The sequence below is a fragment of the Sapajus apella genome, unplaced genomic scaffold (genome assembly GCF_009761245.1).
Source record: "Sapajus apella isolate SASKATOON/1434 unplaced genomic scaffold, GSC_monkey_1.0 scaffold119, whole genome shotgun sequence".
Lineage (NCBI taxonomy): Eukaryota > Metazoa > Chordata > Mammalia > Primates > Cebidae > Sapajus > Sapajus apella.
The window spans coordinates 644,189-661,100 of record NW_022437059.1 but is presented as its reverse complement, the minus strand read 5'-3'; the positions used below and the strand labels follow the sequence as shown (position 1 = coordinate 661,100).

At 49.0% G+C, this 16,912-nt stretch overlaps 2 protein-coding genes across 4 annotated transcripts in view; one reads left to right on the top strand and one right to left on the bottom strand.

The window, feature by feature from the left end:
* Positions 1–196: 196 nt before the first annotated feature.
* On the bottom strand, positions 197–7,666 carry TMEM79 (transmembrane protein 79). Its single transcript, XM_032260626.1, has 4 exons — positions 7,386–7,666; positions 5,797–6,596; positions 5,324–5,537; positions 197–642 (listed from the first exon to the last, which is right to left on the bottom strand). The coding sequence occupies exons 2-4, from the start codon at positions 6,551–6,553 to the stop codon at positions 429–431; spliced, it is 1,185 nt and encodes a 394-aa protein (XP_032116517.1). The 5' UTR covers positions 6,554–6,596; positions 7,386–7,666; the 3' UTR covers positions 197–428.
* Positions 542–16,912, top strand: part of SMG5 (SMG5 nonsense mediated mRNA decay factor) — a 43,380-nt gene continuing 27,009 nt past the window's right edge. Inside the window, exons 1-4 of one of the 3 annotated variants that reach the window (XM_032260619.1) lie at positions 542–624; positions 14,197–14,295; positions 15,170–15,293; positions 15,623–15,779. In XM_032260619.1, the coding sequence (XP_032116510.1) occupies positions 15,195–15,293; positions 15,623–15,779 (256 nt within the window). In that variant the 5' untranslated portion in view covers positions 542–624; positions 14,197–14,295; positions 15,170–15,194. Of the gene's footprint in view, positions 625–6,719; positions 6,834–9,588; positions 9,868–14,196; positions 14,296–15,169; positions 15,294–15,622; positions 15,780–16,912 lie in introns of those variants that run through there. The other 2 variants (XM_032260618.1, XM_032260617.1) reach the window with 2 other exon arrangements.

The window sequence follows — 16,912 nt, the reverse complement described above, 5'->3', positions numbered from 1 at the left end:
GTGAAACCCCGTCTCTACTAAAAATACAAAAAATTAGCTGGGCATGGTGGTGCGTGCCTGTAATCCCAGCTACTCAGGAGGCTGAGGCAGGAGAATTGCCTGAACCCAGGAGGCGGAGGTCAAGCCATTGTACTCCAGGCTGGGTAACAAGAGCGAAACTCTGTCTGGGAAAAGAAAAAAAAAAAAAAAGAAATACGGCTGTCCACCTTTTTCCCTGCAAGAAAACTAAGTCCATCCGTTATGACTGTCCCGGGCCCCAAAGGTGAAGGGCAGCCCCGGCAAGGGGAGAACTGATTGATTGGATCCCTGTCGGGGCAGTAGCAGGTTCCACCCACCGCAGTCCCAGGCCTGGGGGCGATGTTCAGGCTTAGCTGGTTCAAAGATGTCAGACCCACGTCCCTACCCCGAGGGCGAGAGGGCGGAACTGCTCAGCCCCAGGGGCGGGGCCTGTAGTCCGAGGCCGAGCGGGCGTGGTCCGGGTAGTCCAGGCGGCTCTCGGTGGCAGTGAGCATGCGCTCCGGCTCTACCACGAACATGTAGTAGAGGTTCCACACCAGCATCGACAGCAGCGGCAGAAACGTCAGGCCGTAGCCGAAGCCTCGGAAGGAGCGGCCCACGGCGAAGGTCAGCCAGTAGATCAGCCTGTGGGGGCAAGAAAAGGGTCAGCCTACTCTGGAGGGAAGCTCGCCAGCCGACTGGCAATGAGCTGACGGTGTGGGGAATAGACCCGGCAGGCAGATGCAGTTGGTGGGTATGGCTGGTACTTCAAATACAGCCACAGTTTATGCATTTAATATTTATTAGGCACAGCGCTAATTAAGTGATTGATTTTGACTTCCCCACGTTTATGAAGTTGAGTACATTATTCCTTCTCTTTTATTTTCCATTTATATATTTTTTTTTTCAGAGAAATGATCTTGATTTGTTGTCCAGTTTGGACTCAAACTTCTGGCCTTGGGGGGTTCTCTCACCTCAGACTCCTGAGGAGCTGGGATTACAGATGCGAGCCACCACACCTGGCTGTACAAAGTTTAAAATGTTTGAGCAAATTCAATGAGTATAGTAAAATATCTTCCTCCCTTTACTATTGCCTCCTATTCTCCCCCAACCCCACCCCAGGCATCAATATTATGGTTTCTTGTCCACTGAGTGATTTTTCATTATTATTTATTATTATTATTTTATTAGAGACAGGGTCTTACTCTGTCAACCAGGCTGGAGTGCAGTCACAGCCCCCAACTCCTGGGCTCAAGCAGTCCTCCCACCTCAGCCTCCCAAGTAGCAGGGACTACAGGTACATGCCACCATGCCCAGCTGATTTTTTTTTTTTTTTTTAGACGAAGTTTCACTCTTGTTGCCCAGGCTGAAGTTCAATGGTGAGATCTCAACTCACTGCAACCTCCACCTCCTGGGTTCAAGCAATTCTCCTGCCTCAGCCTCCCGAGTAGCTGGGATTACAGGTGTGCACCCACCACACCCTACTAATTCTGTATTTTTAGTAGAGATGGGGTTTCACCATGTTGGTCAGGCGGCTGATCTTGAACTCCCGACCTCAAGTGATCACCTTGCCCTCCCAAAGTGCTGAGATTACAGGTGTGAGCCACCATGCCCAGCAGATTTTTTCTTTTCTTTTTTTTTTTTTTCTTAAAGACCAGTGTGCTTTTCTTGGAGAAATAAGAAGAAGAAGAAAAAATACCAGTGCAATAGTACACTGAGTGATTTTTTTTTTTAAGTGCATATATGAGCAAAAAGTTTTTTCCCTTTTTTGAAGTAGGTCAGTATACTACATAGACTGTTCTCTGCATGTTTATTTTTTCCCATTTAATATATCCTGGAGATATTTTATATCAATATAAAAACAGTTTCCTCATTATTTTATAGCTGCAGTGTGTTCCACTGTATTTATTTATCCTTTTGCAGATGAAGAAACTAAGGTTCCAAAGGAGTTAAGTAAAACTGGTCCAAGATCACACATCTGGGAAATAGTAAAGCCGTGATTTGAACCCAAACCTGTTCATTACCTCCTCTTCTGCCACTTTAGAGGGGCAGAGGGAAAGAGGAAAGCAAAGAAGCCACCTCCAGGAGGGCTTGAAGCCCAGAGGATGGGTAAGCCACAAATTTCTTGGAAGAAATTTGTTCAATACACACCCCTCAATGGAGAGAGGGGAGAGCAGCTTCCTCTTAATATACGAAGGATCACTTCTTAACGTATGAAGGACCGCTTACTACATAATTCATGTGCCTCTACTCTTTTTTACCCGGGAAAGGGAGGGAAGAGTGAGTAACTGCTGCTTCTCTACTGCACTAGGAAGCAGCACAGCATAATGAACCCTTACCAAGTACCAGACTGTTTTAAGCACTCTACATGAATTAACTCATTTAATCCTCATAACAACCTCATTTTACAGATGGTGAAACTGAGGCACACACTGCTTAAGGAATTTATCCATGGGAAAGAAGAAAGAACCCTGGATAAAAGAGGGAAGGGACCTGGTTTCTAGTCCTGCCACTATTGCGGACTGACCTGAGCAACTCTTCTCCCCTAGTCTGTTGTGATTTCCCTTTTGTAAAATGGGAAGCCTGGACCAGACAATCACTGAATCTTCCTTTAGCTCCCTGATGATTTTTACCGCGTAAGCCAACTTCTATCTGAGACCAGTATTCCCAAAGAGCTGGACATGAGAGGCTGAGTTACATGAGCAGGAACATATTTATTTTGGGAAAACCTATTGGGAGAAAATGCAAGGCTGCATGATGGTCAGGAGGCTGGTGGGACAGCTGACTGATGGACCACAATCAGAAGTGACAGGAAGACTAATTTTAGCTCAATAGGAAGAATATTTTATTTTAGCAAGCTGCCTGGAATCCTGTATCAAAAGTAACAAGAGCAGGCCAGTCATAGTGGCTCATGCCTATAATCCCAGCACTTTGGGAGGGCAAGGCAGGTGGAATATCTGAGGTCAGGAGTTTGAGACCAGCTTGGCCAACATGGTGAAACCCTGTCTCCACTAAAAGTTAAAAAAAAAAAAAAAAAAAAATTAGCTGGATGTGGTGGCTTGCACCTGTAATCCCAGCTACTCGGGGGGGCTGAGGCAGGAAAGTTGCTTGAGCCCAGGAGACAGAGGTTGTAATGAGCCGAGATCATGCCACTGTACTCCAGCCTGGGTGACAGAGTGAGACACTGTCTCAAAGAAAAAAAAAAAGATTATATGTATTAGGGAAAATGGAAAGACCTGCATCTGGGTTCAGAAATTCAAAGGTCCCTTCTAGGTTAACAGTAGTTCATGTGAAGACACCCCTAAGGATTTTAGGTGATGGCAAACTGAATGAAAGGAGAGTCAGAAGGCTGCCAGGAGAGCTCATATGGCCTTGGTTTGTATGAAGAAAAGGACAGTACCCTATACCAGGGCCCTCCCCGCATTGACAAACAGGAAGAGAAAGACTATACCCTCAACCAGGCTCCCCAACCTTGACAGGCAGAAGTTCCTTCCCAGGACAATGAAGAAACCAGGGCCATTTTGCAAAGTAGACACTAGGGGATGAGGGTGTTAGGGGTCGTGGGATTGACAGGTGGTGGTAAATATCTGAATTTGTCCTACGCAGTTCTGGAGGTCAGAATCTGGGCAGAAATGTTTAGCACAGTATAAAAAACTGTCTAGGGGCCGGGCGCGGTGGCTCAAGCCTGTAATCCCAGCACTTTGGGAGGCCGAGGCGGGTGGATCACGAGGTCAAGAGATTGAGACCATCCTGGTCAACATGGTGAAACCCCATCTCTACTAAAAAAAAATACAAAAAATTAGCTGGGCATGGTGGCACGTGCCTGTAATCCTAGCTACTCAGGAGGTTGAGGCAGGAGAATTGCCTGAACCCAGGAGGCGGAGGTTGCGGTGAGCTGAGATCGCGCCATTGCACTCCAGGCTGGGTAACAAGAGCGAAACTCCGTCTCAAAAAAAAAAAAAAAAAAAACTGTCTAACAATTAGGACCTCTAAAAATGAAAAAAGACTGGTTTATATGAAGAACTGAGGCCAGGAGTGGTAGCACATGCCTGTAATCCTAGCACGCTGGAAGGTTGAAGCAGGAGGACTGCTTGAGGCCAGGAGTTTGAGACCAGCCTGGGCGACATAGTGAGAACTAGTCTTTATTTTTTATTTTAATTAATTAATTAATTTTTTTTTTGAGATTGAGTCTCCCTCTGTCACCCAGGCTGGAGTGCAATGGGGTGATCTCGGCTCATTGCAACTTCTGCCTCCCAGATACAAGCGATTCTCCTGCCTCAACCTCCTGAGTAGCTGGGATTACAGAGGCACACCACCATGCCTGGCTAATTTTTTGTATTTTTTTTTTTCCGAGACGGAGTCTTGCTTTGTCACCTAGGCTGGAGTGCAGTGGTGTGATCTTGACTCACTGCAACCTCTACCTCCTGGGTTCAAGCGATTCTCCTGCCTCAGCCTTCCGAGTAGCTGACAGGCGCCTGCCACCACACCTGGCTAATTTTTGTATTTTTAGTAGTGACAGAGTTTCACCATGTTAGCCAGGCTAGTCTTGAGCTCCTGACCTCGTGATCTGCCCGCTTCGACCTCCCAAAGTGCTAGGATTACAGGTGTAAGCCACTGAGCCTAGGTTTTTATTTATTTTTTTCAGATGGAATCTAGCTCTGTCGTCCAGGCTGGAGTCCAGTGGCACTATCTTGGCTCACTGCAACTTCCACCTCCTGGGCTCAAGCAATTCTCCTCCCTCAGCCTCCTGAGTAGCTGGGACTACAGGCATGCACCATAATGCCCAGCTAATTTTTTTTATTTTTAGTAGAGACAGGGTTTCACCATGTTGGCCAGGCTGGTCTCGAACTGCTAACCTCAAATGATCTGCCACCTCAGCCTCCCAAAGTGCTGAGATTATAAGCATGAGCCACCACAACCAGCCTTGTCTATATATATATATATATATATATATATTTTTTTTTTTTTTTTAATTGCACATTTGGTCACAGGGGGTGTTCAACTAGAGACCAAAAAGCTACCTGAACAGATTGCCACAGGAGTGGCTGCAATAGGTGCATTGATCTAGATGACACCTGAAAGCCTTCTGGTTCTACATGGTTATATGTGTCTCTGAAATCAGCTTCCTATGGAAGACATATGAGCTGACCATCTGCTACCAGCTGAGGTAAGGTGCAAAAGAGAAAGTGGACTTATCTCTCTAGGGCATGCATTTGGGCCAGTGTAGAAAAGAGAAAGCTCCTGCCCCTGGCTCTCCAGACATTCAGATGCCTGGCTTCTCTAGCACCATCCCCTCTCCCATGCCCCACCCCCTGCCCCAACTTACCGGGAGATGGCAAAGAGACCAGTGAGCAGGGGGAGCAGCTTGAGGGTATCCTGGGGCAGGTAGGTGGAAAGCACGGCCAGGTTGAAGAAGTAGAGGATAAAGAGCTGGACCGACTGGGCCACATATCGCCGGTGGATCTCCACCTCCCGCCGTGGCTCCCCAAAGGGCCGAAGGGCAGAAAACCATAACAGGCTCAGCCCGTACACCAGGATCCCTAGGTGGAGTTGGGAAATACAGGGTAGGGTCAGAATAGGCAGGGGAAGGGTGCAAGAAGCAGTCAGGAGGGTCAGGTTCACTCTGGGCGGTATATGGCCATGGGCTCTACACAGTGGGGTGGAGGTGGTTCTGGGAGGAGATGGGCATGCAGAGTGGCAGGGGGTGGGAGACGCTGAGGGGCCCAGGCCAAGTGAAGGGAAACCCTCCTGCTCCCCACGCCAGGCTTCCCGATGCCCCCTTTTGTCACGCAGGCTCACCCAGCACAATGGGGAAGGTGGCAAAGACCCCGCAGCGCAGTGTGTAGATCAGGCGGGAACTCATGGTGGGCAGCCGTGGGACATCAAAGGGCAGGAAGGCGTATGCCCCGTATAGTAGGCAGGGAAAGAGGAGGAGTGCAGCTCCCACAGAGGCCACGGCCCTTAGCCATTCCCGATCTCCACAGATTCCGCAGCCCCCACAGGAACGGCCAGGCGGCCTCACCACTGCCTCAGCCCACTTGCACTCAGTGGGGTCGGGATAGGTGGCCCGGGGGGGCACAAAGGTTCGGCTCTCGCCCTCCGTTGCCTCACAACGCACGATAAGGTCTTCTTGGGGTCGCCGCTCAATGCACTGTAGGTCAATAGGCACGAAGGCACGGGCCGCTTTCTCAGGCAGCAGGTTGGCATCATCTTCGGTCAGCTCGTCTAGCTTAGTAAGTGGTTCTGACTCAGGGGGCTCCGGTTCAATGTCCCGCCAGCCAGGGGGATCCGGGAACGGAGCACTGGGCTGAGGGCCAGTTCCCCAGGGCAAGGTGGCAGCCTCGCTTACTGTGCTGTCTAGACCATCCTCAGCCCCCACTACGGCTGTGGGAGACACAGCTGAAGATCCAACTCTGAGAGACTCAGCTCCCGGGGACTCGACCCCACCTTCCCCTTCTGGCTGCTGGCCATTGGGGACCAAGGCCTGGGGCGAGCTCTTCTCTGGGGCCTCAGACCTCTTCACTTCCAGCAGGGCCAGGGGCTCCTGTTCTGTCATCCTGGGGCCTCTGTTCTGGGATCTACTACAATGTCATGTCATCCTGCAGGGAGCAGAGGAAAGCTCTGTCAGAAACGCCGGTCTTCTAGTTCTTAGGATGGGTTGACAGAACTCATGCTCTCCAGGGCAACTGGCTTCATGGGCTTTGGCCCCTTCTGGAGCCTTAGGAAGAACGTGCTACAGAGGAAGACGCTGAAACAGAGGGAGGAGGGAAGGAAATGAGCAGCTGAAATGAAATGGAGGCACCCTTTCGACATCAAATGCCATCCAACAGGAGAGGGTGAGTCAAGGGACACAGGCCCTGGCACTGTGACCTCAGTCAGCCCCCACCCACGCCTTCTATGTCCCTCCACCAAAACCCCTGGAGTCATAGCCATCCTAATGCAGGAATAGGAGGTAGAGGAGTTGTCTAGAACTTTGCCAAGTTTCTTTCTCACCGAGGATCTTCCTGTAGACAAAGAAGCTTCCTCTCCACTGTCCCATCTCCCCTTCTCCCTACAGATCCCTCCTTGGAACCTTCCTGGGTTCCAAGTGAGATCAGTGATTGGCCAACTGATCTGTCCCAAAGAGCTGACGGTTGCAGGGCACCCTGCCCCTTCATTGGCACTTGGTCAGTTCCCAAACTCCTCACTAGCACACCTCGTCCATCTCTGCAGGGCCTGGGTCTGTTATTGTGAATTTTAGGTCTGATCATGGCTGTTTACCATGCCTTCTCTCCCGTCCTTCTCCCCTCCCTGCTGCCCTCCAACTCATTCTGGATGGGACTGATTTTCCCTCCCTCAACTCAAGGGTCCTCCAAACCTTGCAGTTTGGACCCATGACATCCTCTTACTTTCCGTGTGGAGTGAAGTGGAGGGTCCCATCCGTCAGTCCGTCCGTCCAGGAGGGAACTGCCCAGCTACCTGCTGGCTCTGCAAGTATTTCTCTCTGTCTCCCTCCCTTTACCTGTGTCTCAAAACCTGTCTGACCAGAGCAGGTGGGGCCCAGATTAAAGGGGCAGGCCCCGCCCTGCTGAATCTGCCGACAAAAAAAGCATTAGAGGAGGATGTCATCCTTTCTGAAAGTTGGGATGCACCTGGGCAAAGGGGTAAGCTCACATTCTAGGCACCTGGAATGCATAAGAGCTCCCAGCTCAGGAAAGCAGAGGGGGAAAGTGAATTTGTGCACCAAAGGGTGCTCGGAGTAGGTTGGGATACCCAGAAAGGAGATGGAATTTGTACACTTATTCATTCAGTAAATATTTACTGAACACCAATTATTAGCTAGGCACTATTCTAGGCAGACACAGAAGAACAGAACAAGATGACAGTGAAGGTCTCTGCCCTTGAGAAGCTTATATTCTATTAGGGGTAACATAATGAAGAAGCCTAGCAACTAAATCAATTAGACAATTTTAACAGGAAAGACCTCTTTAGTAAGGTAACGTTTGAGCTGAAATCTGATGGGAAATCAGGAGTACAAGTGTTACAGGCAGAGGAACAGCAAGTGAAAGTCCAATGGGTGGCAAAGACTTAGGCTGTTTCAGGAACAGAAAGAAGGTGGGTGGCTGGAGCCAGGAGCATAGCAGTAGAAGGGCAATTTATGTTCTCAGTACAATGTGTACACAGGAAAAAAACAAAAAAAACAAAAGCAAAAAACCCTTGCTTTTTATTTATTTTTTTGAGACAGAGTCTCACTCTGTCACCCAGGCTGGAGTGCAGTGGCACGATCTCCGCTCACTGCAACATTCGAATCTCGGGTTGAAGCGATTCTCCTGCCTCAGCCTCCCTAGTAGCTGGGAATACAGGTGGGTGCCACCACGCCCAGCTAATTTTTTTTTTTTTAATTATTATTTTTAGTAGAGATGGGGTTTCCCCATGTTGGCCAGGATGGTCTTGATTTCTTGACCTCATGATCTGCCGGCCTTGGCCTCCTAAAGTGCTAGGATTACAGGCGTGAGCCACTGGGCCTGTCCTAAAAAAACCCCTTGCTTTTTAAACTTAGGTTTAAGCTAAAACAAGACAAAGCAGTCATGTTCCTAGCTGTGAGCCCACCTGCCCTGATTTCCAGCGTGAGGATCAGGAGATAGAAACGTGAGGGAGTAGCTTGTCATTCCTATGAGACCTTATCCCTAAAGTCATTTGAGCTTTGTGAGGGCAGAGATAGTGTCTAGCTTGCTCACTTCTGTGTCCCTAGAATCCTGCACTGTGGCTGGAAGACAGGAGTTCAATAAATGTTGCTGGCTGGTAAGGGATAGATATGTGCAGCGCGTGGTGGCGCTTGTCTGTAGTCCCAGCTACTCGGGAGGCTGAGGCTGGAGGATCACTTGAGTCCAGGAGTTCTGGGCTGTAGTGCGCTATGCCGATCGGGTGTCTGCACTAAGTTTGGCATCAATATGGTGACCTCCTGGGAGCAGGGGACCACGAGGTTGCCTAAGGAGGGGTGAATCGGCCCGGGTCGGAAACAGAGCAGGTCAAAACTCGTGTGCTGAGCAGCAGTGGATCACGCCTGTGAATAGCCACTGCACTCCAGCCTGGGCAACATAGCGAGACTCCGTCTCTAAAAAAAAAAAAAAGGAAAAGAAAAGATATGCAAGCTGGAAATCTTTTGGGAGGTGGAGCTGAAGGGCCGAGACGCTTGTACAAGAGTAATTTCTTCCAGGGCTTTATTCCTGTGTGATGTTTGGCCCTTTCCAAGGAAACTCTTACATGCACTTTTCGTTTGTTTAAATTATGGGGGGAAAGGGAGAGCTGGAGTCACTCTTACCAGTAATCTGAAAGACGCTTGGCTCAAACGGGGCTGGGGAAAAGGGGCAAAAGCATGGACCAAATGATCACTGTAGTTCAAAGCAGTCCCGCTTCTAGCTGTGAGCTCACCTGCCCTGATACAGTTAAGCTTTGGCCACCTCACTGGGTAAACTGTCCGTTCTCTTATAGCTTTACCAATAAAGTTTTTCGCAAGGGTTTGGAGAAGCCGGAAAGAGGCCATGCTGCCCAGAGTTAGTTCTGGCAACTTCCCGGGAGGGAAATCGAGTTTCGCGAGATTTGGTAGCAGCAGGCCACTGGCCCGCAACTGTGCGGCTGCCATCGCGAGATTTGGCAGGAGGAGGTGGAGCTGTCGCGGGCAGCCGCCTCACAGCGATGGCGGCCGAGCAGGGCCGGCGGCGGCGGCGGCTGCGGCTACGGCCGGAGACGGCAGTGGTGGTGCTAGTGGTGGGTGGCGGGGGCCTGTGACCGGAAGCTGCCCCCGGACCTGGGAACCATGAGCCAAGGCCCCCCGACAGGGGAGAGCAGCGAGCCCGAAGCAAAAGTCCTCCACACTAAGCGGCTTTACCGGTGAGAGGGGCCAGGGCGTGAGAGCAGCCGCCGAGGAAAGTAGGGGGACGGCGAAGGGCGGGGCCTCCCCCGCGGGCGGGGCCCGGTGCCGGGGTGAGGTGCGGGCGGGGAAGGAGGATGCAATTTTGGAGGCGGGGCGGGGTCCCGTAGTAACTCGGGATGGAACTGAAAGGAGGAATTGGGTGGGTGGGAGGTTTGGAGGGAAGCACGTGGAGGAATCCCCTCCACAGTGTGCTTGGTCGGGACGAGCCCCAAGCTTTGTGGAGTTGGGGTCGTAGGGTGGGAATTGAAGGCTGGAAGGGTTGGGTAGGTAAAGGTGGGGTCACAGGTGGAGAAAAACCCGGAAGGGAACGGTGCTTGGAATCCTGTGAGATGTACAGAGAAGAGTCCTGGACTGAAGTCCATAGAGCTAGGTTCAGGTCCTCTCTTTGCCACTCTCTCACCGTGTGACCTTGGGCCTCAGTTTCCTTATCCTTAAAAGGAGATATTTGAATTGGATATGCTCTAAAGTCCCATACACCCCTAATTTTGAGGAGTCTGAATGAGAAAGTCTTGGCCTGGAAGGGCCACGAACGACTTTATGTTCAGAGCGTTCTTGGGACTTGGGAGGCAATTCGGGGCACCTGGGGACTTCTCAGTCTTGCCTTCCTTCCAGCCTCATGACTGTAGTCTCTTGCCAGGCAACTTGCGTTCCTGGTTTCTGATTTCCATAATGCCACCCACACTCCACAAGTCACATCTTCAGCCCTTCAGCCCTCTGTTGGGAACAAGCCAGAATGAGCTCTTCCCATCAAGGGTGGAGGAGTTGCCGTGTAGGTCAGCTAGAACATGGGCTCCACAACCGAATCAAAATAATATAAAGCTTGGAGACTGAGTTTTGTGCCTTCTGCCACATAGTGGGGTTTGGGGTTTTCATGTAGCTCAGGCTTTACGGATCACGGATGTTTGCATGAGAAGAAGACCCTCACAGCCTTGGCCCCATCTTGGCAGTGAAAGAGTCAAGAGCATGTTGTCTTTTCCTCTTTGAGTAGGCATCCTGCCTTCTCTGGCATTGTAAGCCAGAGGCAGAGGGGAGTATAGGCTGCTCCAAAAATAGAAAAATGATTCAATCCAGCGGCCCCTGGGCTTCCACCGTGGGCTGCCCCAAGCAGTCCCCAGGGGGGTGAGGAGTTGGCTCAGGGTGGCACGTGTGCCTCATCATGCTGCCCAGTGTCAGTGCTGCCTGTCAGACAGAGTGTGGGCCGTGTCTGCAATATTCCTTGTCTCCAGCGTTTGGGGATGGCTCTGGTCATCCTTCCAGTTGTGTAGTTCCTTCTTAAACCACTACATTCACAGGACTAACCTAAGCTGATGTATTTACGTGTGTGGCTTACCTGTGTGCACATGGGTATTTGCCTGTAAGTGTGGTGTTGGCTTTGAGCAGGGTAGAAATTTGAGGCAGCCAGTCACTGTTTTTATAATTTATTATAGCATGGTGATCAGTGGAAGGAACTAGGAGGAAAGTCTGGTTTCTCTGCCCAAGATAAACGTGTTGTTGGACTATGGACTTGTCACCCTGAGCTTCAGAAATTTGGGGAACTCCCACACCTAGCTGTTTACGGATATGAAATTCTGAAATATTTTTAGTCAGAAGAAAGGGCAGCAGGAAAAAGGAGACTGGAAAGGACACAAGCACCAATTGATTAATTAGGCCAATTCATTAGTTATTTGTTTTTAAAAACATTTTTCTGGCTGGGCGCGGTGGCTCATGCCTGTAACCCCAGCACTTTGGGAGGCCGAGGCAGTCAGATCACGAGGTCAGGAATGGGAGACCAGCTGGCCAACATGGTGAAACGCCGTCTCTACTAAAAGTACAAAAAATACCTGGGCGTAGTGGTGGGTGCCTGTAATCCCATCTCCTCGGGAGGCTGAGACAGGAGAATTGCTTGAACCTGGGAGTCAGAGGTTGCAGTGAGCTGAGATCTTGCCACTGCACTCCACTCTGGGTGACACAGCAGGATTCCATCTCAAAAAAAAAAAAAGAAATTTTTTTTTCTTTGCTAGGCCTAGGAGTACAGTAGTGAATGAAACACGAGACTAGATTTTGTAGTTTTTGTTCGAAGAGAGATTATAGTTTAGTGGAGGAGCTTATGATCTGATGGAAAATGAGGAAAAAACTACTGAGCACTCTCATTTAAGCATTTGCAATGAGAACTTCTAGAGTGGTGGTTATTTATTTATTTTTTGAGTGGTGGTTATTTACCTTCTTTTTGATTAAGGATATAAGGAGAGCTGTGGAGCTTGTCTATAAAAATTTATACTCCCATTAGATTTTTCCATGGCACCAAAAATAAAAGCCGTGCCCTAGGGACTGAGCTGGTATAAAGTAAATCACTGGTACTGCCCCTGGCATCAAGGGCCAGGCTGGCCAAAAGGGCTTGGCATCCATCTCTAGGCTGTCCAGGTGTTTGGAGAAACATGATTGCCTGTGAGAAGGCATCGATTACCATCCCACCCACTCTACTGGGTGCTGGCGGTCACTTCATCCTGTGTAGGGCAGCTTTTAGTAGTGTGCCTCGTGAGCCGCTACCACCACAGGATGCCAACTGTTGTGGCCCACTTTCCCTGGCCTGGGAGCACCTCTTGGTTTGTTTGGAAATCTTCACTCTGTTTTTGTTGCTTTTGTGTCCACAGTTGTGCCTGATTTGAATGTTCTTACAGCTGCTGCCTGATGTCCTCTGGGTTTTACCCTTCCAGATATGAGGCCTACCTCTGGGACTTCTTGGCCATCCATTGTAGAGTTTCTGTGGCTTTTTCTTTGCTGTGATGACAGATTTAATTACCCCTTAGTGCCTGGAGTCTCCCCCTCAGCCTTGGAAAAAGAAGGATGGAGACCAAGACTTGGGGTGATTACTATATACCAGGCACTGTTATGGGTGTGTTATGTATTAGCTAATAATATTCCCGTTTTGTGGTTGGATGAAGTGAGATGTAAGGTATTTTGTCCAGGACCACATAGCTGGTAAGAAGCAGAACTAAGATTTGAAACCAGGTGTTCTGGTTTCATGCCTACACATTTTTTTTTTTTTTTTTTTTTTTTTTTAAGATGGGGTTTCACTGTGTTGGCCAGGCTGGTCTGGAACTCCTGACCTCAAGTGATCCGCCCACCTTGGCCTCCCAAAGTGCTGGCATTACAGGCGTAAGCCACCACGCCCGACCTCATGCCTACACTCTTAACTACTGTGTTTAATTCCTTCAGCAGAATCCAGGCTTACCAGAATCCTGTTTACAGCTAAGCAGCCTAGGGGTTCCCTCTACTTTCCCATACCCCACAATTCCATAGCAGAATTTTATACTAGAAATGCCTTTCCTTTGTGTCAGGGATAATAAGACCTTATAGGCCGGGCGCGGTGGCTCAAGCCTGTAATCCCAGCACTTTGGGAGGCCGAGGCGGGTGGATCACGAGGTCAAGAGATCGATACCATCCTGGTCAACATGGTGAAACCCCGTCTCTACTAAAAATACAAAAAATTATCTGGGCATGGTGGTGCGTGCCTGTAATCCCAGCTACTCAGGAGGCTGAGGCAGGAGAATTGCCTGAACCCGGGAGGCGGAGGTTGCGGTGAGCCGAGATCGCGCCATTGCACTCCAGCCTGGGTAACATGAGTGAAACTCCGTCTCAAAAAAAAAAATAAGACCTTATAGAATAATAATTTATTCATTCCACCATTACTTATTGAATGTTTACCATATACCAGAGCTATATATAAATTATTTAATCCTCACAACTGTCCTCTGAAGTAGCTGCTATTATTGTCTCCATTTTTATTGATGTGTTAACTAAGACAGCTAAGACTTTAAAAGGGTGGGTAACTTGCCCAAAGGCACAGAGTTAGACACAGCCAGGGTTCAAACCCTAGATTTTCTGCCTGGCATCACAGCCTGTGATCTTTCCATTGGGAGAGCCTTCCTCACCAAAGAGTTTCTCTACTTTGAGACTGTTGACATTTTAGGTAGGGCAATGCTTTATTGTGGTGGTCTGTCCTGTGCATTATAGGAGATTTAACAGCACCCACTAAATGCCAGTAACAACCCTCTATCCCCCTAGTTGTGATGACTGAAAATGTTTCCACCATTGCCAAATGTCTCTGGTGGGTGGAGGTGGGGAGGGGCAGGGGTACTGTATCAAGGTGGAGACTGTGTTCATCTTGTTTTGTATAGAGCTCAGCCTGCAGCCTTCTTTTTTCCTCGACCCTAATTCTTTAGCTTTTCCTCTAGATCAGTGTCCCAGCATCATCCTCCACGGACTATGCGTGTGACTCAGGTGTATTTGCCTGTATTTCCCTGCAGGGCTGTCGTGGAGGCTGTGCATCGACTTGACCTCATCCTTTGCAACAAAACTGCTTATCAAGAAGTATTCAAACCAGAAAACATTAGCCTGAGGAACAAGTAAGCTAGAGACTCTAAACTATAGATCCTTACTGTTTCCCTGCCTATTTCTACAAGAAACCTTTTCAGATATATAAACACACACTCTGTTTTACCTCCTGACCTCATGATACCTTAATGGACTTTGAAGTCTCTGGCCTTCCTAAGAGAGGAGCTAGGATCCCTCACCCCATCTGCAGGTTTTATGTCTTAGTAGATTGGTGCCATAAAGTAACACAGTCTCTACATCTAAAAAGTAGAGTAAAATAAAAAGAATCGCATTCGAGGCTGGGCACAGTGGCTCACGCCTGTAACCCCAGCACCTTGGGAAACCAAGGCAGGAGGATCACTTGAGCCCAGGAGTTTGAGACCAGACCTGGCAATGTAACAAGACCCTGTCTCCACAAAAAAATTAAAAAGATAGCTGATTGTGGTGCTGCACACTTGTAATCCCAGCTGCTCAGTAGGCTGAGGTGGGAGGATCATTTGAGCCCAGAGGTTTAAGTTTACAGTGAACTGTGATCTCGCCACTGCCACAGAATGAGTGAGACCCTGTCTCAAAACAAAGACCCCAGAAAAATTGACTCAAGGGAGGCTGCCATACTGCATAATGAAGGGGGGAAAAGGGGGATAAAAAGGCAGAGGAAAAAGGAGCCAAGTATGCAGAGGGAAAAAGTGAGGATTATTAAAATGTTAGTGCTTCATGCTTCCATCTTTTGGGGCTCCCACTGCCTTCCTAGGCTGCTATTGTGCTGGGTCACACTGACCCTGCGTGTCTCTTGGGAAGGACAGAGATTTGTTGGTGGGGGTGTTGGCACATGACTCCTTTCCCTCAGTTCTTGTGTCCCCACTCCAAGGAATGGGCTGTCTCTCATGCTCCCCTGCACCCTCCCAGGCTGCGTGAGCTCTGTGTCAAGCTTATGTTCCTGCACCCAGTGGACTATGGGAGAAAGGCTGAGGAGCTGCTATGGAGAAAGGTATACTATGAAGTTATCCAGCTTATCAAGACTAACAAAAAGGTAAGGGGAGGTCCTTTTCTAAAGAGAGAAAGTCAAGCACGGAAGAGACAGCTAGGAAAGTAGGCCCAGAACATGGTTGGAGGTAAGGGAGCCAAGAAAAGATGGCAGAAAGGAGGGAGAGAGTCAGATGTAATTAGAATTGGAGAAGGAGGGGAGTCTCCTCCCAGATGGGAAGACCACAGAGTTAGAGCTAAGAATATGGGAGTAACTTGTGAGTGAGAGGAGATGTAGACGAAGTTCCGGAGCCAAGTGAGATGAACAGGTTAGGGGAGGGTGAGTGGAACTCTGAGTTTATTGCTTAACCAGCCCCTTCCCTTTCCATTCTATAGCACATCCACAGCCGGAGCACTTTGGAATGTGCCTACAGGACGCACCTGGTTGCCGGTATTGGCTTCTACCAGCATCTCCTTCTCTATATCCAGTCCCACTACCAGCTGGAACTGCAGTGCTGCATCGACTGGACCCACGTCACTGACCCCCTCATAGGTCAGTGGAACCTGAAAGGTGGACTTGAGCAGGTTCTCATGCTTCTACCTCTGGCCTTATCCCCCAGGGTTCATGTAGTTTGTGACCCAGCCAGGCAGAGAGAGTTCTAGCAGACCTACATGCAAATAGTTTATGAAGTTTGGATTTATCCAAACAATCATATGAGTTAGGGTAAAAATCTTAAGGAAAGAGAGAGGCCTGGGATTGTGGATAGGCAGAGGGAGGGACAGAAAGACCTAGAGTAGATCTGCCACTGGAAGGTGGTATTAATAACATTTCTTTTCTTCTCCCAGTTGAATTTGTTCAGCACACTTTCTTTGACTTTAAAGATTATTTCCCAATGTTTAATGAAAGTATTGAAATCTTTAGATATGTTGGGAAAATTATGGACAGTCTTTCAAGATAGTACAAATTTCTTTTCCACCAGCTGAGGTACTGGCAGCTATAATTTTATCTCCTTTTCTAGTTGTTAAGTTTTCTTTTCAGTTCAGCCACCCTTTAGAGCTCCTCCCCGAGCTCTTCCTGCTCTCTCTCTCCCCTCCATCACCAGGACAGACATTCTGGGTCAGAGATGGAGGTTGTGTCCTTGCCACCACACGGAAGAATTCTGTGATCAGAATTAGAGCACCTGTGTTTTATGCGTTTAAAAACATCTAGGCCAGGTGCAGTGGCTCATGCCTGTAATCCCAGTACTTTGGGAAGCCAAGGCGGGTAGATCACCTGAGGTGAGGAATTCGAGACCAGCCTAGTCAACATGGTGAAACCTTATCTCTCTTAAAAATATAAAACTTAGCTGGGCATGGTGGCACGCACCTGTAATCCCAGCTACTTAGTAGGCTGAGGCAGGAGAATCACCTGAACCCGGCAGGCAGAGGTTGCAGTGAGCCAAGATCATGCCATTGCACTTCAGCGTGGGTGACAGAGTGAGACTCTGTCTCAAAAAACAAAACAAAACAAAAAAACATTTAGGCCAGGAGTGGTGGCTAATGCCTGTAATTCTAGCACTTTGGGAGGCCAAGGCAGGAGGATTACTTAAAGCCAGGAATTCACAACCAGCCTGGGCAACATAGTGAGACCCGATATCATCTCTACAAAAAAATAAAAAAGTTTTACTGGGTATGGTGGTGTGTGCA